Source organism: Aspergillus heteromorphus (genome assembly GCF_003184545.1).
Source record: "Aspergillus heteromorphus CBS 117.55 chromosome Unknown BO70scaffold_4, whole genome shotgun sequence".
NCBI lineage: Eukaryota > Fungi > Ascomycota > Eurotiomycetes > Eurotiales > Aspergillaceae > Aspergillus > Aspergillus heteromorphus.
The window spans coordinates 525,344-549,140 of record NW_020290409.1 but is presented as its reverse complement, the minus strand read 5'-3'; the positions used below and the strand labels follow the sequence as shown (position 1 = coordinate 549,140).

The 23,797-nt window shown below is 53.3% G+C and overlaps 9 protein-coding genes across 9 annotated transcripts; 3 read left to right on the top strand and 6 right to left on the bottom strand.

Annotated features, from left to right (window-relative positions):
- Nucleotides 1-1,641: 1,641 nt before the first annotated feature.
- Nucleotides 1,642-2,283, bottom strand: BO70DRAFT_161071 (uncharacterized protein). Its single transcript, XM_025538278.1, has one exon. It carries the CDS (start codon nucleotides 2,047-2,049, stop codon nucleotides 1,723-1,725), a length of 327 nt encoding a protein of 108 aa, XP_025402273.1. The 5' UTR covers nucleotides 2,050-2,283; the 3' UTR covers nucleotides 1,642-1,722.
- Nucleotides 2,064-2,779, bottom strand: BO70DRAFT_426755 (uncharacterized protein). The gene is made up of 4 exons (XM_025547820.1): nucleotides 2,714-2,779; nucleotides 2,405-2,477; nucleotides 2,284-2,342; nucleotides 2,064-2,207 (listed from the first exon to the last, which is right to left on the bottom strand). Exons 1-4 carry the CDS (start codon nucleotides 2,758-2,760, stop codon nucleotides 2,123-2,125), a joined length of 264 nt encoding a protein of 87 aa, XP_025402272.1. The 5' UTR covers nucleotides 2,761-2,779; the 3' UTR covers nucleotides 2,064-2,122.
- Nucleotides 2,780-4,532: 1,753 nt separating this feature from the next.
- On the bottom strand, nucleotides 4,533-6,617 carry BO70DRAFT_285364 (uncharacterized protein; the record flags this gene model as incomplete). The annotated part of the gene is made up of 2 exons (XM_025539157.1): nucleotides 4,533-6,170; nucleotides 6,309-6,617. 2 exons carry the CDS (start codon nucleotides 6,615-6,617, stop codon nucleotides 4,533-4,535), a joined length of 1,947 nt encoding a protein of 648 aa, XP_025402271.1.
- Nucleotides 6,618-13,574: 6,957 nt separating this feature from the next.
- On the bottom strand, nucleotides 13,575-13,975 carry BO70DRAFT_160969 (uncharacterized protein). The gene has a single exon (XM_025538277.1). The coding sequence runs from the start codon at nucleotides 13,877-13,879 to the stop codon at nucleotides 13,658-13,660; it is 222 nt and encodes a 73-aa protein (XP_025402270.1). The 5' UTR covers nucleotides 13,880-13,975; the 3' UTR covers nucleotides 13,575-13,657.
- A 2,326-nt stretch (nucleotides 13,976-16,301) lies between these two features.
- BO70DRAFT_393601 (uncharacterized protein) lies at nucleotides 16,302-17,010 on the bottom strand (the record flags this gene model as incomplete). The annotated part of the gene is made up of 2 exons (XM_025546387.1): nucleotides 16,302-16,559; nucleotides 16,633-17,010. The coding sequence occupies 2 exons, from the start codon at nucleotides 17,008-17,010 to the stop codon at nucleotides 16,302-16,304; spliced, it is 636 nt and encodes a 211-aa protein (XP_025402269.1).
- Nucleotides 17,011-17,921: 911 nt separating this feature from the next.
- Nucleotides 17,922-19,184, top strand: BO70DRAFT_418071 (uncharacterized protein; the record flags this gene model as incomplete). Its single annotated transcript, XM_025547438.1, has 6 exons — nucleotides 17,922-17,990; nucleotides 18,060-18,125; nucleotides 18,166-18,279; nucleotides 18,326-18,713; nucleotides 18,760-18,834; nucleotides 18,889-19,184. 6 exons carry the CDS (start codon nucleotides 17,922-17,924, stop codon nucleotides 19,182-19,184), a joined length of 1,008 nt encoding a protein of 335 aa, XP_025402268.1.
- Nucleotides 19,185-20,155: 971 nt separating this feature from the next.
- Nucleotides 20,156-21,560, top strand: BO70DRAFT_359396 (uncharacterized protein). The gene is made up of 4 exons (XM_025542531.1): nucleotides 20,156-20,356; nucleotides 20,430-20,820; nucleotides 20,907-21,305; nucleotides 21,421-21,560. The coding sequence occupies exons 2-4, from the start codon at nucleotides 20,605-20,607 to the stop codon at nucleotides 21,424-21,426; spliced, it is 621 nt and encodes a 206-aa protein (XP_025402267.1). The 5' UTR covers nucleotides 20,156-20,356; nucleotides 20,430-20,604; the 3' UTR covers nucleotides 21,427-21,560.
- BO70DRAFT_359395 (uncharacterized protein) lies at nucleotides 21,421-21,850 on the top strand. The gene has a single exon (XM_025542530.1). The coding sequence runs from the start codon at nucleotides 21,429-21,431 to the stop codon at nucleotides 21,672-21,674; it is 246 nt and encodes an 81-aa protein (XP_025402266.1). The 5' UTR covers nucleotides 21,421-21,428; the 3' UTR covers nucleotides 21,675-21,850.
- Nucleotides 21,851-22,018: 168 nt separating this feature from the next.
- BO70DRAFT_359392 (ribulose-phosphate 3-epimerase RPE1) lies at nucleotides 22,019-23,795 on the bottom strand. The gene is made up of 4 exons (XM_025542529.1): nucleotides 23,288-23,795; nucleotides 22,880-23,154; nucleotides 22,508-22,759; nucleotides 22,019-22,363 (listed from the first exon to the last, which is right to left on the bottom strand). Exons 1-4 carry the CDS (start codon nucleotides 23,307-23,309, stop codon nucleotides 22,100-22,102), a joined length of 813 nt encoding a protein of 270 aa, XP_025402265.1. The 5' UTR covers nucleotides 23,310-23,795; the 3' UTR covers nucleotides 22,019-22,099.
- Nucleotides 23,796-23,797: the final 2 nt, after the last annotated feature.

Here is a 23,797-nt window from a genome sequence, read left to right as displayed (position 1 = left end):
GATTATATACCATATCATAATCGTATCGAATCGGTTATCTTAGTTTCCTATTCTCGGATGAAAATTTATGTGGTAAAAGAATGAGTGCGCCTCTGGGGGGGGGACTTGCTGGGTGTGTGTGTGGCGTTTGAGTGTAAGTAGCTGTAAGTAAGTAACTTCTTGTGAGTTTGGGTTATCTCTGTTTGAGGGTGTGAAGGTTCCTAGGTAAGAAAGTACTGTAGATAGGATGACAGCATTTTGTATAGACGGTTATCCGTTTGTATGGTGGGGGATAATAATTTGTGATGTGGACTAGATAGTAACTATGCTATGATGGATCTGAATTTCGTCTGATATTCGTATTTGTCAGGAAAAGCATCACTGGAGGAATCTAGTAATATATAATAATCTTCTTAGCAGATAAATAGATATTCCATCCCCCTCTTACCAACCATCCATCCAACCCACCTACCTACCTACCCGGCGGACATAATTACCCAACCCAGTAAGTCCGACAGCATCCAAGTACCTACCTACTACTACTATATATAACTACTAACTATGACATACACACTGACCAACTAACTAGTTACTAACTACAGCGCCCATTCCCTGCTGCCTAGAGCCCCCAGCCACAGTACCTGAATTACACCACCTACACTTATGCACTAGATAGATAGATACTTACAACACTAAGCTAGCAGGAATAGAACGATGATATCATCCGCATCCCCATCCATATCCACATCCACTAACTAATCTCTCTATCTAGTTACCTACCTATCCAGTTCGGTAGGAAATAAAAATACCCCGACGGTTTCCGCCCCGGCATTATCCATCTCCTAGCCCCCGAAGCAGAGTTGGGAAGAGGTTCTTTCTCCACGGGACTCGGAGTTCAATTCAATTACCTACATACCTACATACCTACATACCTACCTACCTACCTCACGCAATAATGGAAGGAAACTCATTCCATTACTGAATGCGGTAGGGACTGAATATACCGGTATCCATACTGGTTATCTAAATTCTCTACTGAGCTGTGAGCCGTGTGCGGGTGAACTGTGGCTGTGTGCGTCTGTGGAGTACTACTACCTACCTACCCACCTACATGCTACGCTATGACGTATCCACAGCCAAGTCTACTATTCTGCAGACAAGCCTTTCTTCAAGACTGCTTATTCCCTATCAGTTAACTACCTACCTACGGAGTAGTCTAGACCCGACCGACTCCCTCCATACTCATAGGGCTGCAGAATCCACCGCCCCGTCCGAGTGGCCAAAGAGTGGTTCGGTGGCTGCCTAAACCACCCATTCAGTACCAAGGAAGCAAGTACTACTTACTAGATGGAGATAGTACAGAGAGGGAAAGGAAGGCTGCCTGGCTGGGCTGGACTGGCCCGGACAACCCGCCCGTCGGCAGTGCTACGGTACGACCAATCAGTGCGGTCCTTTTGAGTATTATCCCATTGAAAGACAAGACAGGAAGACCCAGGCAGGCCAAGCAAGAGGGGATCGCTCGCCAAGATACCAAGATATATACTAAGCTAACCAAGTTTTTTTTCGGTCTACTGCACATCATACACAGAGAGCTACCTTAGTAAGGTAGATAAGTACTGGATATAGGGACCATCTCGCGCTCACGGGATACAGATCGCAGATGAGATTTACCGGCAGTAAAAAGCAAAACAGCCAACGCAGCAGACACAAGGCCAAGTGAGATAGAAAGAAAAAGCAAAGTCATCAATTACAAGCGCCCATGAAACAAGGGGAATTATTCCACTTGCATCCCGTTCCAAAGCACCTCGTAAAGTAGTGGTAGTAGTAGTCAGTCCTAAACCCATTTTCCCGGACTGAGGGATTTCCCCGTAACGAACAGAAAGCGCATTTCCATGGAGGCACGGAGGAAGACAGACGGAGAAAAAAAAAAGAAACAAAAAAAAATGTCTGAGATAGACTAGACCGCGTAAGCAACTGCAGCACCCGGCGCTTCCTGGTGCGCGCTCCCGAACCTGACCGGTCTAGTGTGGCACGCAATGAAGAGGGAATTATCGTATCGTCGAGGGTCATACATCGATCGTGGAGCTGGGCTTATGTCGCGGCCCTCGCGGCGGGCAAGGCAGCGCCCGGTATCGATCGCAGCCTAGCACATTTCACAGCACTCGATGCACTCGAAACAGCACTCGCAGGATTCCTCACACAGGAAGCAACAGCAGAGGGTGGCCAGACTAGAAAGCGATCGGGGTTAGTGAGGGGAGGGGGGCGCGAAGTCGACTGGGGAGGGCAGAAGGGAGTGTGTCTTACCAAGCGCCGAGGCATCCGCGGTCCTTCTGCTGCGGGGGAGGCTGCTGCTGGTATTGCATCTACATTCACATCAGCGCCGTGTTCGAAAGGGCATCAAGCATCAAGCACGGTCGTCACGTACCGGGTAGGGCTGCTGGGGGTATCCCTGGGGAGGGTAGCCACCCTGCGGAGGTGGGTAGCCCTGGGGAGGGTACCTGTGCGGAGACGAGTCAGAACCGAGCGCAAATCCGGGGTATGATCCAACGCAGATTCCCCAGCGGTGGTTCAACCAGATGTGCCAGCCGAGTCGAGATGTTCGATGAGGAGCATGGAACTTCGGCCCGGATTCGTGAACCAACACGCCGCGGTCGCTTGCGATCGGAGATGCGGTCGCCGGGCGGCGGCGGGAACAAAGGACGGGGTCGGAGCGCAACGGAGGCGAGGGACTTACGCCTGGGGCGGAGGAGGAGGGCCGTTGTAGTACTGATGGGAGCTCATGGTGACGGGCGAGAATCTATAGTGAGAAAGTGACAACAGAGACCGGTCAGCGAGGTTAAGTTTGCAATGACAGGAGCGATGGAGGAGAGGATGAGAGAGAGAGAGAGAGAGAGAGAGAGAGAGAGGCGGGCCTCGTGTGGGAGTTGGGAGAACCAATAGCCGGGAGCTAGGACATACCTAAGACAACGCCAAGTTCTAAACGGGTCGGTGAGGGAGGGAGGGAGGGGAAGGAGGAGGAGAAGAGTGGAAAGGGGTTTAGACCTGGGAGGGAACGATCGCTAGGGGTTGGAGGAGGTGAAGGGTGAATGAAAGGAGGCGGAGAAAGAGGAGAGGATCGCTGAGCCGCCGTACCTTTAAGGTTGGTTTGCGACTTGCTCGTATTCTTATTACTGATTCTTACTCCCCCGTACGGAGTGAGTACCGTTCTCATTTCTCATCCGGCCACCAGTCTTGGCGCCCAGGGCCGCTGGGCCTGGCAATAATCATCAAGGGACGCCCACGAGCCATCCGTGGGGGCCGACTTGTTACGGTGACTAGTCCCTACGTGGTCCCCCAGCGCTTATTCCCACTATTATTCCTACCCAACTTCAATGAGACAACTAAGTAATATTCATCATTCTATTATTATTGAAGGACTGCTGTCCAGTCCGTCAGCCGGAGCCTGCCCCGGCCGACGCCCATCAGCGGGCATTCTTACAGTACACGTCTCGTACGCCCCCGGCAGCAAGCAAAGCCAGCAGCAAACAGCAGCAGCCCAGCCAGCACCGCCAGCACCGCCCAGACTCAGCCACAGAAAGCGCAGCCCTACAGGACCCAATTAACCGCCAGGCACCAGCCACGGCCATTCATGCGACGATGCTCCGATGCCCATGGCCAATAGCTTCGCCGCCATCAGCACTCAGCCGTGCTAGACGATGACTCAGGGAATGAGAGGTTAGTTGTCGCCGCGGTGATTGGCAGGATCATCAGCTGGAGGTTCCACTGCAGGCTGATGGCGCTCATGAGACCCTTCGTCGGCCTCCAATCATCGCGTCACACAGCCCCCCGCGCCTGGGTCTCTATGTCCCGATGCCCCGATGTCACCGCCTACCTTACTGTGTGGTACTGTGTGGTCTGTTTGGAGCATCAATCAAGCATGCATGTCACTTGTCACTTCCCTGGGCATCTTAGTAACCTTAGTAGTAAGCAGCTGCAGTCACATGGCGGGAACTGCGGCCGGCTGGAGTCTTTCTTCCCCGGACCACAGGCTCGTGGGGATGCGCACGGGCTGGCCGTTGCTTTCATGCACGACAGTCACCAAATCAATGTTATTCAGGAATCTGAGTCTGGCTGCTGAACTGCTCATCATCACACATTATGTCGTAGCGCCCCTGCAGGGCATCACCAGGCCGGCTATATCGGCCTCTGGTGTCGCAAGAAGAATAGAGAAGTAGAAGAAAGAGAAGAAAAAGAAGAAAAAGAAGGAAAAGAAGAAAAGGAAGAAAGAGAAGAAAGAGAAGAGAGAAGAGAAGAATCACTGGAGAAAAGAGGAAGAAAGAAGCGAAGAGAAAAGAAAAAGAAAGAACCATAGATGAGATGAAGGGGTAGGAAAAGAAGAAAAGGGAGAAGAGCCGAAGAGAGCAATTATCACACGAAATTCTGAAAAGTATAGAAACAGCCCCAAAGACGCACGGTTAATGGATATATCAACAAGAAGCCCGCGAAGTTGCTGGAGATCTAGTCTCAAGATTCTCGGGAAAGAAACGTTAAATGCCAAGATCATGTTTATACAGTCACACATACGAGTCGATCTCAGGCGGCAAGGTCTGAGAATCGAAGTAACAGGGTGCAGCATCAATGGACGGATCCATCCCCATCGTGGGGAGTGTAGCAAAGGAGTCATACCCGTTCACCAGGGTCGATTCCATACCCTGTGAAGAGAAGTCTTCTGTCCCGGAGAATTGAACATCTTCGGAACCACCCATATCATCGTCTACCGCTTGCTTGCCAACATAGTTGGACGCGTTCTCGAGGACAACTTCCTCTTTCTGCACCATCCAGTGCTTCAGAACGTCCATCGGCGGATGGTTCCCGCCGCCTTTGCCGCCGCGCTTCTCACTGTCTTTCCCACGACCACCGCGGCCTCGCTGGCAGGGGTTGAAGTGGGTGCGACGAAGGTGCGCGGCGGCGTTGTAGTTAGCACCATATCTTTTGCCGTTCCGACAAGCCTTGCAGTTTGCCAGGAACGTCTTGCCTGGAGAGATGTCAACACACACCCAAACCTTGCGAAACACGGCATGCACCCGCTCGACGTGTCGACGCAGCTCGTGCTCCCCGTGGAACCCGTCGGGCTGGTCGTTGCACATATCACAATACGTCTTCTGACGCGGGGGCCGTTGTATCGAAGCTTTGGGAATGGCTGCAACCTCTTTGGCCGTACCATCGGATGATGAGATGCGAATCATCTTGTGCTGCTCGGCCACCTTGGGTGGGGAGCTGCTGAGCGGCTCAGCCTTGGGGGCAATGGGACGAGTGCCCTGCACGATCTGTTCTTGGGTCCTGCGAGCCGCTCTAGACGGCTGTGAGCCAGACGAACTGTCACTCTCAGCAGACATAGAAGGCTTCATCTCCGTCGCAGGCGACGGCGATATTGTGTGAATGGACGGGTGGTGGAATGATGTGGAGGAGGGGGCGGAGCAAGAAAACGACATGGGGGCAAATTGTTCGGTGAAAGGGAAGGAGACTTCATGACCGGGGTTTCGGTGCATGGCGTTGAAGGAGGGGGGGAAGGGGACGTTCATCGGTGCAGTGGAGGGGACAAATTCAGAAGGAACAGAGAAGGAGAAATTAGAATCCATATTCGGTCCCGAGGAATCGAACCTCATCATCCCCATGCCCCCGCAAAGCGAGTCCGTGGTCGTACTCCGACTCATCTCCACAGCGGCCGACGGGACCGCATGATCAATCATCGCGGGGTTGGCCATGGCGAAGTCTGTCATCAGTTCAGGCTGGCCCTGATTTAGCTGTGGCTGATGTTGCTGAAATCCAGACATCGACGGATCCGCAGAAAGGGCCAGAGAGAGTGCCGACACGTGTCCCTGGCCCTGGAAATCATCCAAGTACTGCTTGGCATATTCGGAGGGGGTGTATTCGTTCACATGGTCCAGGCGACGCTGAACACGCTGGGGTCCATAAGAGTGTCGGTATCCCGTCACCGCGGAGGCCAGCGACGGACGGTGCGCAACCGGAATCTGCTGACTCTGGGAGCGGACCATGGCCGTATGCCGGGAGGGCCCAGGACCAGAGAAAGAAACCGAGTTGTCCTTCCGAGAATTCGTTCTTGTTAGGCGCCGGGATGTCTCCGGCGCTGCCGGCGAGGACGCATGAGACAGTTCGCGTGTCAGATCAACGGTCACTGGGGGTTCCGGAGTCTGCCAATTGTCAATCCAGGGACGGTTGGCGGGAGGTGACAGGATGAAGGGAGATCATGGAATAGCGCGGGAAGAACAGGATGGGCAGAGAGGCGGGTATGGAGAGGCGGGAGCAGAAGACCAAGATGGATCACATACGGTGACTCGTCGTTTCGGTGGAGGAAGACCAGAACCAGGTAGGGTCCGGGGAGTATCCTGTCGCGTCCTTTTCCCAGATTTCTCGAGAGCTGAAGCGCCATCTCCAGGAAGACCAGAGCCGGAAACCGGGCGGTAACTGGATGACGCGGCGGACGGGAATGCGGAGGAAGAGGCCGTGGTGGTCATGAACTGGCTTAACCGTTGACTCCAAAGTTCATTGCGCTCTGATTCCGTAAGATGGGAGTGTCGAACCAAAAACGCGTCCCGATACCCAGAGATGGCCCGTGTGAAGAGTTCGTCGTCGGCCATGGTGCCAGCCATAGTGGGTGGTGGGGGAGAGGTGGGGAAAGTCCTCTCTGAGTGCTGCCTCTTCTCACGTGGGATGAGCGAGGGAGGGCTGGTATCAGTATCAAGTGATTTCAGGGGGGTTGGAGGGGTCTCTGTGGGACCATCGTTAGTCTTCGGTCTGTCGGTCAACGTCAAGCAGGTGACCTCGTCTGGCAACGAGCACACCCTGGCGATGCAGACAGGAGACTCACAGGAGGATCAGGCTCGAGGGTAGTGAGAAAGAGCCGATGGGGAGCTGGAGGGGAATGCCAGTAAAGATGAAAAAGAAAGTACGCGGTCAAGTGACACGACCGGTAAAAGTAGATCGGGGATGTGAAGGAGACCCGATGGGGAAAGAGAAGTAGTGTGGGAGGGGAGGGTGAGAGGTAGAAGTAGTGGCAGTGGAGTGGGAGTAGTTATTGTGATAGTGGTAATAGTAGTAGTAGTAGTTGATGAAGATCTGGAGAAAAGAGACGGGGGGGAGGGAATATATGAAGGCACGGTGGAGCAGCAGAGAAGAACGGGGAGCCAGATGTATGCGACGTAGAGAGGATGGATGACGATAACGATAAAGAACGAGGAGGGAATTGAGGTGGGAGGAGGTTATCAATTAAATGGGGCATCCACCATCCACCATCCCCACAGCCGGGTTGGTCGAATGGTCCGGAGGGTCGAGGATGAAACTAAGGTGAGAATGGAATGGATTGGGCCCTGGACTTGGAGAGACTCGAAGAGAGGAGAGAAAGAGGAGGGGGGGGGGGGGGGGGGGGGAAGAGAAGAAGTCCGGTACGAAAGAACGAGGGCACGCAAGCAAAAGATCCGTCAGAAGGAGAAGCAGTAGTTGCAGGTTAGTTTAGGAGTTCATCGTCCATCGAAAGGTTGAAACTGGGCGGGGATGAGGATGGAGGGACGGATTGGCCTTTGGGAGGGATCGCAGAGGGTTCCAGACCCTCTTGGGGTGTGGCCAGGATCTGTCTCTTTTTTTTTTTCTTCTTCTTCTATCTTTCTTTCTTTTCTGGCATTTTATTTTTATGGGGTTTTTTTTACCTACGCCGTATTTCTTTTTATTTTCCCCAAGAAGGAAAGGGGTAGAGGAAGAGCCTGGGAGGACTGAGGGGAAGGGGAAGGGAGAGCGAGCAACTCAGCAGAGCAATCGAAAAAGGAATTATTATTTATTATTATTGTTATTATTATTATTGGGAGTGTAATTTTGGGGGGGGGGAGGGGGAGAGTGTTGATTCTCCTGCTCAGGTCTGCGATGGTGATCGGAGCGCTAGTGCCAAAGGAGATGAGGAAGCAGCCCATCCATCCATCCATCCATTGATCCATTGATCCATTGATCCATCCATCGGTCATCGGCCATCTTCTTCCTGGAGGGGACTCGAGCGGACGGAGGAGCGAAAGACGGATCCGGGAGGGGAGAAGAGAGAAAGAGGGGGGGGGGGGGGGGAAACCACCAGCAAACCAGTCAAACCAAATCCATCCGTCCTTCATCCCGCTTCCATACTGTTTGTTAGGTAGGTACTCTCTGCCTACTACGGAGTACTACTAGTCCAGTCCGCCGTCCACATTACTAGCAGGTCGCAGTCCGCAGTCCACAGTCCGTGATCCTCAGTCCTCATCCCATCACCCAGAAAGGACTAGACCTTCCCGGAGAAGAAAAGGGGAGGGTGACACGCTGACTACGGTTTAACAAGGGCCCGAATTGGCCTGGTTGCAACGGGGTAGATACATCGATCGAACGAGTCATAGTGGACGGACGAACACGGTGTGTCCCCCAAAGTGAGGCAGCGAAACGGAACGCGTTGTTGTCCACCCGGGCCAGCAGAAGCCAGCAGAGGCCAGCAAAAACCAGCAAAAACCAGTAAAAGGACACGGCTGCGTTGGAGAGCCTTCATGATCAGTCATCCACGCGGTTATGATGGGTTATGTGCGCCGTATGAAATCCCGTACCCAGGCACTAACCGTTTCGGGACCCGCTCTATCCCTCCAATCCACTGGTCCTGATCCGCTCCCCCAGAGCGCCTACAGCGGTACCAACTACCAGGGCCTGCCAGCCCATGACGCCGTGCCCTCAGGTACCTCCCGTACCTACCTTGGATACTGTACCTCCTCTCTAGGTACAGAGTCACCACAGGTCGGGAGTACGCCCTGACTCGCTGCCTGTGCCTCTATCTATCTACAGTGCAAAGTAAGCACACAGCAGGTGCTAACGGCCCACGATTGGGGACCTACGACTGGCCAGGTCCGGCCACCTGAGCCCCGGCTTGCTCCATACAAAGCAAAGCACCCGGGAAGTCTGCCAACTTTCCCCCCTCGACTCTGCGGCTGCCACGTCGATTTCGGGCTACACCCGTTCGGGTTCTTCTCCTTCCCATACGCTTGCCCACTGCCATTGTGGTTGTCCCCGTCCCCCCTCCTGCTAGTAGTAGTTGTTGGTGATGCTCTTGCAGATGATGAGCCAGCAGCACCAGGACCTTGGTTATCGCGGTCGCTTGCGGTCGTATCAGGCGCGGCAGAGGAGCAAGCGAGGGCAAAGCATCTCCTCAGCATCGATGAGCACAAGCCTCCTCCAGGTGTATCGGGGCCAGGGCCAGGAACCTTGCGTTCTAGATGATCGCACTTGCCGAGCGACAATCGGGTAGCAATGGGGTTGATTATTATTGACGGTATCCGGGATCCCATCTTCGGTGCCTCCCCGGCCTTACTATCTACTGTGCTAGGGAAGGAGGTCTCCATGGGCTCCATTATTCCACGGCCGTTGGAAGTCCGGCGTACCAACTACTTCTATCTACCTGCCGAATAAACAATTAACAATGGGTACTGCCCGGGACCAGCCCACGGTACCACGCGGAAGACACCCAGGGTTTCGTCGTCGGTGTTGTCTGCACATGGCCGTTCCAGCATGACACGAGCCGGGCCAGGTCGCTGCCAGCCCGCCACCGCCGACTGGAAATGGAAGTGGAAGTTGGAAGTGGAAGTGGAAATGGACGGGGCATCCGCGGCTATTCTGGGCCGTCTGTCACAGGGAGGTGACGAAACCTTTTCGTAGGCAGGCCTGCTAGAATATTTCCCGGATCTTTAATGGCGCCGTGACCGGCCGATCGCAAGACTATCGATGACGGACTGATCATTTGGAGAGGGCGATGCGTGGGGCGGCACCTTGACCAGTTCACCATTGACCGTCCCGCCCACGGCTGAGGTCACATGATTAGCACGTGATGTCCGGGTCCGGCCTAGTCCGGGCACCGGGCCATCTTGGGCTCCAGCAGTCCAGCTTATCACCCTCGGTGGGCAGGAAGAACAGTTGGTCCATGGGGGAGGGGGTCAGCGATCTTAGTCGTGGCCCCTACAACCACTCTCGATGTGTATCGGGATGGAGCAATCTGTGTGCTGGCGTTTCACCTTCGCTGCGCCATCCTGATGATACTAACCAGATGATGTCTTAGGGACGCTGTTTGCAAGTTCACGTTCAACCCCCCCCTCGAGGGCAGTGCTTTTGGCGGTCAACGAGCTCATCCCACCGTTGTTTCAGGCGCTCAGCATCCACCGCGCGCCCGCCGCGAAGGTCACCGCTTTTTTGAGGCCTGAACAATGACGATGCGACGGAGTCGATGCGACCACTATGGACCGACTACTGCACCGTAGGAGCCCATAGTCTGGCCCCGAACGGGTAAAGCGCCATTCCTCGTACCGGCTATCGTGTCTGAATAATGCCCAGGCCAATCAGCGCCCCGGCACATAGTCTGTTCGAGAATAGTGGCGGAAATCAGGGACTACGTGGGATATTGGTGTGCAGAGGTACTGCTCCACCGTGGATAATCTGGTCATTCTGGGAGTCGGGGAGGGGATTGAGGGGAGGGGAGGGGGGGCAGAACAGAGCAGGATTCTCTCCCCTCTTGCCCGTTCTCGAAGTCCGTCAAATACTCGGGACGAAGTCGGAGGTCTCCGTCAAGTACGGGAAGATCAACAGCAGACCTCCATGGCGGGGTACTACTGATTTGATCTCCAATCCGGAAAATGAATGACTCACGGGGTTTTGCCCAACAGACGACTGACTGCTAACTCCATACTTGGGATTACATTGTTCTACAAGGAAAGAAACAACACAGACAGTCCAAGCATAGATGGCATGGAGTAATTCTTTGGCGGTATAGCCAGCCAGTCTCTCTATTATGCCGTCTCAATCGACTGAAAATGCAGGCTTTTCGGTCCCGTTGCCGGAGCGCGATCTCGGTTACTAGGGCCTCATTATTGTGAATATGATACATAGACAATCGCAGACAAGTATGACTGTACTCTGTGCTGTAGTCACCGTCTATCATCTATAGTAAACTCCATACCTAGATGAGTTAAAGAAGGGATCTACTATTAAGAATTCCGCTTTCTTTGTAATTCCCTCACTCTGTCTGTCCCTTATCTCTCTCCCCCTTACCCTTTCCAGTCTCTCGCTCCCTCATACCATATTATTGCACTTTAATGGTACTAATCGACGCCTAGAGAAAGTGCCAGACTCAACACCATCTGTGCTCATCGGTAAAAGGGCGATCTAGATAGTCTATGACACGAGGATTCTGTCCGGATTTTCCCAAGTTCCCCGCGCCGGCCCTTTCAGAAGGAAGTCGATCGGGTTGGAGCATAAGGCAGTGAGTGCCTTGTTGACGGAGTCGATTATCTAAGATGCCCGTCGATAGTTACAAGCGCTTTGATAACAGAACACAATGTACTTCCTTGTGCATTGTAGAGGAATACCTCATAAAGATAACGCGACGGCAATGACATACCCGGTCCGGTCGTAAGCGATCGGACGCTGTCTTCGCAATCTCGTATGATGAAGCCAACACAATCTACTAAACTAGTATACTGTAGGTAAGTACTGTACCTTGCAACCAACATAGCATATCGAAACAGCCTGGTCCTTTTTTTTTTTTTTTTTCTCTTACTCTCCCTCTCGAAACATGCGATGGACCATAACAAAGGCCTTGGCAGCAACAAAAGGGACAGACAGACAGATACACTACTCTACCAACGCACCGTGATAAGTGCCAGTGCCAGTGCCAGTCAGGCAACAAGAACCAACCGGGACTTTCGCACGAAAGCAAAGCACAACACCGTACCTATTTCCTCCCACGTCGTTGGGCCTCTTTCCATCGCCCGGAAGACATTATCCGGGTTAAGCTGGCGCGATTAGGTGTGCCTGCCTGCCTGTCTGCCTGCCTATCTTTTCCCCTCCCTTCTTTCTCACAGTATGTGTGTACCTATGTACACTGTACACTGTACAGACCAAGTACACATGATCGTATAGAGTTTCCAAAGAGGGGGGAAGTAACTACTCGAGCGTGCTTAGGTACACCCGACCCGACCCTGCTTGTTACCTATACGGACAAAAATAGACGAGTGACGCTATTCCATAGCAGGAGTACAGTGGGTTGGAAGGAAGAACGGAAAAAAAGCCCGCCCCATTCGATGGAAATCCGGATCGGTGGGGCCCGCTAGACGTTCTGTGATCGTCCAATTTCGCTGAGGGAGGAGGGGGGGGGGGGGGGGGGGGGGTGGATGATAGGCTGGAAAAGTCTCTCGCGGTGGTCCACTAGTTCGTACCATCTGTGATTCCATGCAGCATATGCGCAGAACTGCAGACCGTGTGCGACGGGTGATTTGATGGTAAATGAATGGGGGGGAAGAGATGGAGAGGGAGGAGGGGCGGGAGGGATGGATGATGGGTTTGGGTTTTGGGTTGAGAAGGATGGAGGGACCCAACCGCACCTACCATTTGACTAACTCGTACGGGGAGGTGGAAGATGAAGAGATTTCTTCGGTTTCTTCGTCGAACAGTCGAAGTGTACGGAGCATCTAGATGGGGGATGCAAATAACCTTCCATTGTGGTCCCTCAGGGACGGGCGGGATGTTTTTTTCCAGAAGATGTCTCTCTCCTTCATTTCCATGAGTCGTGCGAAACCCGCCCGAACATTGGAAGGTTCCATGGGAGACGCCCGGTCGGCGCCCGCCTGCAATCCGCTGTGGCTGACAGCGAATCATCAAACTCTACTTGTTGACTTTTCCTACTGTCATCGAACTAGGTATGGAGTATCGAGGAGAAGGAGAAGGAGGAGGAGGAACAACTTCGAGTCACTAGTAACGGTCGGGGTACGCGAGCCCAAGGCAGAACCGCTTCCAAGTAGTTAACTAAGTAAGTAGTACTTATGTCACCACCGCGCCCGCCCGACAGCTTTCTTTCCCAACCACGGCTAGAATCATCATTGTCATCTTACCTGAAACGACGATGACAACATCCTCGCACCTCGCAATCGAAATGGACATGGACATGGACATGGAAAATGGAACATGGAACCTTCGGCTCAACTCAACTGACGCCCCATGCCCAACCGCTCCGATTAGTCAAGTGTCTTTCGGCCTTACTCTCCCTTCCCTGTCTCCAGCCTGTCCAGCGTGACCGAGTCAGACTACCCCAGCACTGAGCAGTGAGCACACCCTACCTGACCTTCCGGGCTGAGAATGGGGAATTCGGGCAACCATCATGGCTTGGAAAGACGGGACAGACCCAGACGAGATCTACCTGCCTCTAGCGCTTCGAGATCGCGGACACCCAGGTACCAACTGGCCCAGACTGCATCTGCCCAGCCCGTCGGCCAGCTAGCCAGCCAGGCGCCCTGTCCTGTTTCCTCATCACCTCTTTCCATGGATGACGATTGCTAATCTCGACATCATAGACAGTTGGCGGGTGGGCTGGTCGTCTGGCTGGCTGGCTAGCCACTCAGCTGGATATTCCCATCCCGTCAATCTACCGAGCGATGCTGCCTATACGTGGGCTTCCCGCCAACAGGCACACCGTTAAGCTTGGGCGTCGCGCCTGCCCAGGGTCCAGTCTGGAACGGCGTCTAGCCAGCGGCTGGGCCACCTTCTTTTTTCCCTTTGCAAATTTTTTTGCCCCGTCCAGCTGGCTTGGGCTTGGGCTTGAACGGGTGCTATGACCGCCACGGCCATCCCATCGCCTTTCGAGTCAGGGATGATCGATCTTCCTCGATTGGAAAGTGGATGAGAGACATCCGTGATGACGCGGCTGAAGGTCCGAAGGAAGTTCAGGGCGCTTTGCCTTCACGGCTTCCTTCTTACTCCACCGCTGGAGCGTGTTCGATTGCCGGAAGAGGGACTTGCTTTGTCCAAGTGGCTGTGGCGAAACTAGAGATGGATGTCCGAACGGATCCAATGGCAAATCCCGCATTACAGCCGGCCTAATTCTACGGAGCAGTATCTGCTGGGCTGTGCTCGCCGTGCGGCTGTGTGACGACCGTCTGCTGGCAGAAGTTCAGCGGGCTCGGGGTTCGCTCGGGGCTGGTGGACCGTTGGATGTGATCTATATTGTGGGTGGCGTTTAGCTACTTACGGACATCTGCTGTGGGTATCTATCTATCTATCTATGGACCGTTCTGGGCGGGCAACAAGGTGGTTGTTGCTCGCTGCTTGGTCCGGCTGAGATTTTGCCTGAAGAGAGCATTCGTGCCATCACATACTTTCAAAGCATCCACTGGGATGTTTGCCCCTTTCCGGTCTACCTTGAGGGATAGTGACACTGGACAATGTCTTGTTGTTGCTCTCGCTGGAGTTTCATTCGGAGAACTCCGTGCTGAAGTTCTAAATAGGCAATCCGTTTTATAGTTAGAAACGGTCATATGATCCATCACGTGCAGCCTGGCAGCAAGGGATTCATTCTATACTTACAGGAGCTGAATAGATGCCATTCCTTGGTTGAAGCACAGGTCAGGCATTATGGTAATCTGAAAAAGTGGACTATCTTGCAGAAAGGCCATATTCTTGATATACTGGTCAAATGGTGCTCAAAATAGTAGATAAAAAGGACTTTTATAGTTATGTTTCACAACACACCGGATGGATCAATTATATGGAAAGGAAATCATCGTAACTTAAAGAGTGTCCCAACCCCTTGCCAGAACTCATAGAAACACATCTCCCTCAGCTTCGTCTACCTACTTGATAATACCACCACAAAACCGCCTTTATATATAGAAAAGTCCCGAAAGCCCATGATTCCAGGATCAATATACATGCCACCCGGCGAAATCCCGAATACCCCATTCCTACCCATCGCAACATAAATAAGAAGGTTCTTACACCTAGGAATATCCGTCGCGTGTGGTGTGGCGTATCGTCTATGTAGTTACCAAATTCCTCTCTATCCGATCACGGTGTATCCATGCAACGAGGTTGCCTGGCAAGAAGGAAATCTCGCATAGAGGCTTCCACGTCCCGATGCCCGCGAAAGATTGCACAGTGAGTCCGGTATTGCTATTCAGATATGCATAATATGTGCGATTAACTACTTTTTGCGATGCACGGCATCCTAGGATTCTACCCTGGTGGCTTCTGAGAGAGAGTCTTGCGTGAGGATCGGCTGCTTGGATATCGATGGGAATATAAACTGGGGTGGGTAAATCGTTACTGCGTCTTCATGTTTTTTTTTTTTTTTTTCAAACCGGGAATGTTGGATATGGATATCAAAGCTTGGAATGTATGTGGTTCTGGAGGAAAATAATATTGTGGTGCTAGGGTTGTTAGTATCGGTGGTATCAGGTAGGATGGATGGCGCATGAACGATGCGCCCCCCGGAGAGAGACTTGAAGGGAGGTTTTGTGTTGTCTACTCCGTAGTTGAGGTCCCATTTAAGGTGCGTTAATCGAATGGTGGATTCTTTTGGAAGTTGGTTTACTTTGTCAAAGATGGTTCTGTCTCGATGATATGAGGAGCGGATTGCTTGATATCTGATGAGAGGCAATACTATGTGCAAAGCTATACCAAAGGTGGCAATCGCTGGCACTTCCTAAAGAATTATATGAGCATTTCCAGCAGTCCTGGAAGTCATTGTGGGTAGTATGATAATGAAATGAAAATCAATCATATGATAGTAGTAGCTGAAGATAATATAAATTGTCATCTCATGTTTGCTTCCCGCTAGATACACGGAGTTAGTAGTTGCATAGACGGAAGACGTCAGATTAATATGCGTCAGGGATCAATTGAGCTAAGTGGAACTATGGGAATTTAGCCCACACCCCCTAAGGGATTCTAGTTGGATCATCCAAATAGTTTATGCTAGCTTAAGACCTACCGGCGCCTGTCAGCTTACTCCAAGATTAGTTACTCTTAGATTGCTGTTATATTGATCTGGTGTAGATCCGAATTACCCTCCTCCCCCCCCCCCTGAATATCCTCCCTTATTGACAGGGACGCTAAGGAGGAAAGGTGATTCCATATACTATAATCTGATGATCAAGTACTCAACTGTCTACTAGCCTTTAGTATGTGTATCATGTTTGGAATATACTGCATCAGCTTCTACAGTAGATACACAGATTAGGTAATCGGGGCGTGGTTTCCGCTTATCTTTGCGTCTTCAACTGTCACTGTTGTTCTATACTCCAAAACCATGTACAAGATCTTCATATCCATTGAATAAAAGTGGTCATGTCGGCTTTATGATGCATAACAAGCCCCCAGTCATCTAATTGTTGCCACACATGTCTGTGAAAGTCGTACGAACCAACCTACAGGCTGCGATGGATTAGGAGCGACGAGCCATCCAAACCAATCCCACAACACACGTCGCAAAGTCAGTTCGCCCCGTCCAATCACGCCAAGATCCGACTTAGCAAGGAATCCTGGGCAAGCGTCTGAGAATCCCCCTTCTTCAACGTGATACACACCTCCCACGGTGCAGTAGACCCGTTACTGACCGGCCGCGATGGCAAAAGGATGCACCCACCGGGAACGAGCGCCAGTCCGGGCTCGAAGTCCTCGATACGCCCAAGACCAGGGCCAAAGTCCAGTGAAAAGACCTCTAGATTCCCCCAGCTGGTGACGATGATGTTTTCCGGCGATGCCTCGATCTTAGTCCAGTCATCACAATCAGCGACGACGCAGCCAGAAGGACATGGCCAAGGCGATTTTGCTGGGGAAGACATTGGCCTGGAAGCGAAGGACGGGCCTTTGCTCGGAGGCTGGACAAATTGTGGGAAGATGAAGATAGGATTGCACTGGGTGCGAGCGGATGTCTTCATCGCGGTCGAAGTGCTTGACCTGTAATATGGGGACCTCAGACAGTGGGACCCGCGGGGCCGCGATATGCATTCTGTCCTTAGGCCCATCAGGCACACTGTGCATAATTACATCTCCAGCGAGCCAGGGGAGCTGTGAGATTACTTTTCCGATGCTGCTCTGGAGAGTGTTGATGGCGAGCTGAGGGTCGGGGTGGTCGAAGTACAGGATGTACGGCAGGAAGAGCTTCGCGGGCAAGTGGTCCAGAGGCGTCAAGCCCAGGATATCAGAGACGGCCGGCATAGTGAGGGATCTTGGGGAGAAGGAGCTGACGAGAGGTGGTTGGAGTCAACTGTGCTTCCTAATGAGATAGCATCAGTCCTGGCACCCCCTGGTTGCCGCAGCGGTATTTGCCCCTCAACAGGCTGGTATCATCCTTATAAACCCGAAGCAGGTAGAGCAACTAGCCAGGATCCTGAATTCCACCCCAGCCGCTTACATTGCTAGTGAATTAGACACCGAAATGAGGTTCCACTACCCACACCATCCATGCTTTCGTGGCCAGGAACCAGTCATTATTCTTGTCCCCGACTCATGCGATAACTCCACCCACCGAAGCTTGCACTATATAGCCCAGCTGTTTTCGACAGTTCATCTACAAAGTGGCCACCATTGACCCTTTCTATGAAGCGCGACAGGCAAAGCATCGACCACGTCCCGTCCCCGGCCCGGAGGCCGAGGGTGGCTCATCGGCCCTTTCATATACTAAGTGGGCCATTATGGGAGCACCAATCTCCATGTCGCATAGATGATAGAGAGCTCACGATCATCCAATCTACTGTGAGTAGCTTGCTTAATGCAAGCCTCTTGCGGCACAAAACAGGTTCCGACCACTCCTTCAATAATGCTCAATGGCATGACTCCCATTAGTGCCCACAGCGATGGTAGCCCGCTTACAGCTTGGCTTTAAGGAGATCTCGGGGAGTATCTAATGGATGTATGGGTGTACTGGTGCTCCATGGGGGCCAAATTAAGCGACCGAGAGAGTCAGGACCTTGTGCCTTCTCATATTCCGGTTGCTGTTTGTTTCCATCTTCCCCCAAACCCATTGCGCAGGATGAGCACACCCTACCAAAGTCTATGAAGCCAGAGAAGGAGCGAACATGTCTGCCACAGGTGGTACTCCAGCGCGTCTACCAGACCATACACCTCCAATGGTACGCACAGTGAGGGGTGTGATTGGGACGTGTGGTCTACTCACTTTGCTGGTCTGTTGTCTTAGAGTATGTCAAACTAAGCTTTGGCAGGCACCACGATAAACTTCCGGGCCATATCCACTCATATGATTATAGCTCTATGTACGAAAGTTCATCACGCAGGCCATCGGCTTCGATGATTGTCTCGTGCTTCTTTCTTTGGTATGAATCGTGTCTCTAAGGTAAATGAATCCTCTGACAGGCGGGACAAATCATGGTCCTCGTGTTCGCAGTGCTCTCAATTATCCTCACCACATATGGAATCGGCTACCACCAGGATACCGTTCCCGAAGCAGATATGATTATTATGGAGAAGGTTTGTTCAATCGAGTCGGGGTATCTTCAATGCTTACTGTGTTCAGTATGTCTATGTTCTAGTCTGCCTCTATCTCTGGGTGGCTCTGGCTGTCAAATGCAGCCTGACAGTCTTTATCATGCGGGTCTTCCCCACCCGTTGGGTCCGTCACACTGGGCTTGTCATCATAGGACTCATGGTTATCGTGACTATCTCCGGAGAGTTACCCTTGATCTTCCAGTGCTGGCCCGTGCAGGCAACATGGGACAAAACCATCCCGCACTATAGGTGTTTCTCCAATGCCGTATTGGAGGATATCCAGTTATATCAGGCGATCCTGATGCTGTTGTTCGACGTGATGATCATTGGCCTTCCAATCCCAACTATCTGGAAGCTCCAAATGCCGGCCCAGCCCAGCGACGATTATTTGTTATTGGCTTATTTGCTATCGATACGTTGAAAAGAACCTCCTGATTCGGAAATATCGCTCATTTCTCGGAGGATTTGTGGCGTGTGCAGCTGGCCTTGCACGGATCCCGCTTCTGGGATTCCAGGATAATTCTACCGACTATACCTGTCTGTATAACTTGACCATGTCGATCTAGGCTGCACGCTGACTAGTGTCTGCAGACGTCGGCGCCATCCCTCTCGTTTTGATGAACCTTGAATACGCGCTCGGCTTAATCACCGGGTCCCTGCAGTCACTGCGTGTGCTGCTCAAGTTTATCCCGGGGTTGAACAGCAGCAAGAACACCGGTCCGAGCCAGGAGGGGGGGCTAGGGGGCAGCCATGGGGGGTATCAATTAAAAGACCAACCGCGTTGGGCCCATTTGTTCAAGGGGCAAGATAGTGGCGATGCAGAGAGTATTGAGAGCGAGAGTCAGCAGCGAATCCTTGCAACACCGTACGCGGATCATACTACATAGGTAGTATATCCGCTGGACAGCTTCGGGCGAAGTATATAGTTGAGGCGACCCTACTTCTTGCGCCAACATCCACACTCCTCTCTTATTTGATAGGGGGTTTATGATTTCGGCCCGCATCCGCAGTAAGGACTAGAGAAGAGGGATAAACTAACATGGGGAGTCTCCACAGTCATCTACCCATCCAATGATGGCGAAGGTAGTGTGCTGACGATTCGGTCCGATATCCTTGAAGCCCAGATCGAACGCGAGTCAACAGCCGACCGGTTCGCCACTCCACAGGACCCAACCATGTGATCAAGTGTTTGACATGATTCTTGAGGGTTTGCGCAGAGGCCCAGCTACGCGATTCCTACGCAATATCCCAACCACGACAATCATATGTTGTACGGAGGCAGACATATAGCTCAGCATGTATCATTGCATCATCCGTAGCTCACCGTCCAGGCGATCAATTGCAGGAGGCGCAGATTTGAATACTAAAATCTCTTCTACTTCATACATGCCTACTCCGTGGCTGGCATTTTCTGTAGTCAACAACCCAAGACAAGCGGTCAGGGATCTGCGAAAGAAAGTTTCGCGACGATGATAGACGGGATTCGGTACTTTTTGGAACGCAGCCGGTGACCAGTAACAGCAAATGAGGTAGGTCATTGGCGGTTGAGGGCCCGATACCTCTTGTCCCAAGTGTTCTCGATGGGGCCGTGACATCAAGCGTACCACTGATGATGGGGGACTTTTCCGTGTTTCCACCGGCTACTGCCCTGATGCTCGAGCCCTCGCGAGGAGCAACAACATACCCTCTATAGGTTGAATATCGTTATGTGGAGAGGCGACGGACGGTACCGAGTAGTGTGCATAGGAAAGGGGATACTTTATAGGCCACGAGGCACGCCTGAAGGGATTGAAAGCTGCGGTCGGGGTTGATATTGGCACGACACGAAGGGATCCACTGACGTCAGCTTGCCACCCTGGAATCAGATCCCCCACAATCAGGCGTTAGTCTATCGTCTATCCTTTGATATTTAGTTGCCGGGCTGCCCTCCCGGCGCATGTTTCGCTTCATCCTCGATTTCTGGGAGCGATTTGTCCGCGCGAAGGCTGTATCATATCCGGAGCCAGAGAAGTCACACAGCCAGAGTTGCTACTCCGTACTGTCTGCTATTTATATACTGGTGAGTACCACGTGACCCCGCGCAGGGTCAAGCCACGTCATTTGGCGGTGAGGCTGATTTGCCGGTCGGGAAGCCCCCGTCGATTGTTTGGCGCAAAAGGGGAAGCTTTTAAAGCCGACACGACATTTCAAACTCCTGGAGGCGGTCGCCATTCTTGCCTTCTTCCTCCTTTTGCATCTTCTCTCTCTCTCAGCATCCCAAACATATCACCATCTCGAGAACTACCCACAACTCCCCTGTCCACCAACATGGCCGATTCAACCCTCTACCTCTATACCTCCCTGACCGCGGGGTCGTCCCATATCGTCACCGCCACGGCACGCTTGGAGACGATCCTGAAGGCCAACAAGCTCCCTTTCCGCGCAATCGATGTGGCCACCGATGATGCCGCCCGGAAGCTCTGGGGCCGACGCTCCAAGGGCAAGAAACTCCCCGGGCTGGTAAAATTCGGCCAGGTTGTCGGAGTACGTCCCTCCTCCGTTCCTTCCCCGCACGTGGCTCGATAGGAGGCCCCTGTCTCAGGACGGTAACACTGACCTGGAAGCTATAGGACCTGGAGGAGGTCGAAGAATGGAACGAATACGGTGAGCTGCGGATGACGGTTAACAGCGTCGAAGACATCGACGGAATCCCGGCCTCTAGTACCACGACCGCAGCCCCCGCCACCCCCTCGGCCACATCCACGCCCACACCCGAGACCGTCACCCTCAAGCAGAGCACCATCAAGATCCAGAGCCCTCCGTCCAAGGAAACTCCAAAGGACAGTTCCGCCACGATCGCCATGCGCCAGGCCAGCGAGGAGGCCGCGGCCAAGGCCAAGGCCGCCAGCACCCCCGCGCCTGCGCCCGCACCCACATCCACACCCAAAGAACCGGCCCCGGCGGCTGCAGACGAGAAGAACCCGACTCCGGCAGCCGGCGAGCAGTCCCAGGCTGGACAGGAAGACACTGTACGTCGGAGTGAGGTCGCTACTGAGTCGCTGGAGAGCAGGCCCAAACGGCCGTCTCTCGTGCCTGAGATGGCGGCGGAGTCGTCTGCCAATTTTCATACTGATGCTGCTGAAGCTTTAGGGATGGTCGGGCACCACCGTGGCTCGATCATTTCGGCCACGTCCAAGGAGGAACAGGCGAAGGTGGCCCAGGATCTGCGGAAGTCGATATCCGGGGGCGAGCAGGAACTGTTGAAGTCATTGCGAGAGGACCATGCGGCGCGAAAGGAGCAGCAAGACGGGATTGAGGAAGAATCATCCGAGGAGGGCGAAGAGGATGGAGCCCAAGGCCAACAGGAATCGACGTCGGATGCCAACGCCAGTCGTTAGGCAGCGGTGCCTCATCGTGGAGCGATGACGATTTGTCTATCTCGGCCCACCCCATTTCTGCTTTTCGCGTTCTGTGTAAAGATACCATGTTTTACTTCTATCTGTATCTTCTTACCCGAGGCTGTATGTTCGAACTGTACTTGAGCTATTTGCATTACATACACTATTCATGATCCTACGACCCGTCTATCCGATGCGTATCCCGGCCTGTAGTCGTCTACCGTCTAACCGCCCAACCGACCTCTCATCTCCGACATCCATCACATGCCACATCCCCGAAACTCGAAATCACCCATGCATTAAAATTTTTAAGCGCCAGGAAGGCCAGCACCAGCCCAGTCCGAGCCACCAAACAATGAAGATCTGCAACATAAGTCGTGTCACATAACGCCCCCCCTCCTCACGGCCTTCCTAGCTTTTGCATCCTATTCCGTCCGATACTTGTTCACAGCCTCGCGCAGCTTGCCAATGACATCGGCGGGATCCTGGGCGCCAAACACGGCCGACCCGGCCACAATGACATTGGCGCCGGCCTCCGCGGCCTGATCGATAGTCCCCAGACCCAGACCACCATCCACCTCGATGTTCAGGTTGGGGTATTTCTCCCGCAGCGCCTTCACTTTCGGGAGCTCGGACGCCATGAATTTCTGGCCGCCGAAGCCGGGGTACACGGTCATCACTAGGACCATCTATTTCGTGGGAAAGGGGTAGAAGTTAGCGTTGGTGTTTATGGGACTGGGTCCTAGGGCTTTTGATAGGGTCGGGTCGGGGGTTGGTTGTAGTCGTGAAGAATAAGGTAGAGGGAAGGGGAAAAGGGGGGGGGGGGTTCTCACGTCCGGTCTCTCCTTCTCGTTCTCGTTGGCCAAGATGTCCCAGAGCACATCCACGGGGGTATCGGGCTTGATGGCAATACCGGCCTGCATGCCCTCTTCGTGAATATACCGGATCAGGTCCTTGGGGGAGGTCTTCGTGGTGGTGGTGTAATCGGCGGGGTCGGTGGCCGCGACGGACGACACGGCCGCCTCGTAGTGGAAGCAGTAGAGATCGCAGCCGGCGGCTTTGAAGTCTTTGACCCATTTGTGGGGCTTTCGGGGAGGGTTGGATTCATTGGTTAGCCTGGTTATTTATTTATATTGATATGGATATTGGTACTGGTATTAGGGGGAGGGAAGGAGGGAATGCGATTGGGATGATTGCTGGCTCACCTCCATGATCATCATGTGGCAGTCAAAGGTACCCTTGCCGTGGGGGTTTGTGGGCCGGGCAACATGCGAGCGAATCTTGGTGACGACGGGCGCGCCAAAGGTGATGTTGGGGACGAAGTGGCCGTCCATGATGTCGACGTGCAGCCAGTCGGCACCCTCGGTGATCTTGGTCGAGCATTCGCTGCCCAGCGAGCCGAAGTCGGCGCTTAGGATGGAGGGGGCGATGATGGCGGGGGGGACATGGTGGTGGTGGTAGTGGTGGTGGTTGATTGAATCTGAGTAACGGGGGTATATTGTTGGTATATAGAGGATCGTGGAGGAGGTGGGGGAGAGATATAAGAGGGGAAGTCAGAATTGTGATGGTGAGGGACGGACTACAGACCGCCGAGATGGAGAAGCGTTATATACGACGGCGCTGAGTGGATGGCATGGCAATTGACTCCATCACCGCCCGACGTCAGCGGTCCTTCTCCGGCATGCCGCATCGGGAAGTCTGCTGCCCCGCGATAAGGGCTAGGGCTGGGCCCGCACGTGGGAGACAGTGATGCCTGAATGCCTGAGCTTACCTCGGTCGAGACCGGCGATTGGAGTGTTATTGGAGTTATTGGAGTACGGAGGATTATTGCCTGCTCTCTACTCTCTACTCCTCCGCACAACTCTCCTCCTCCGGACTCCTCCTGCGCACTACTGCAGCACTACCCCTCGTCGCCAGTCCATCTGCACCCACTGGATCCAGGTGTCAGCTGTCTGTCGGGTGACTCAACCCAATCATGCCAGCCTGCCAGCGCAGGTCGGGTTACCCTTTTGGTTGTGTCATCTGCACGCATGGCAGGCTGCCGTGAGAAATGACATGCCATGATTGCATCCGCCGAGGATTCGGGGCAGATTAGCAACGATGACTCGATCGACTTTCGACAG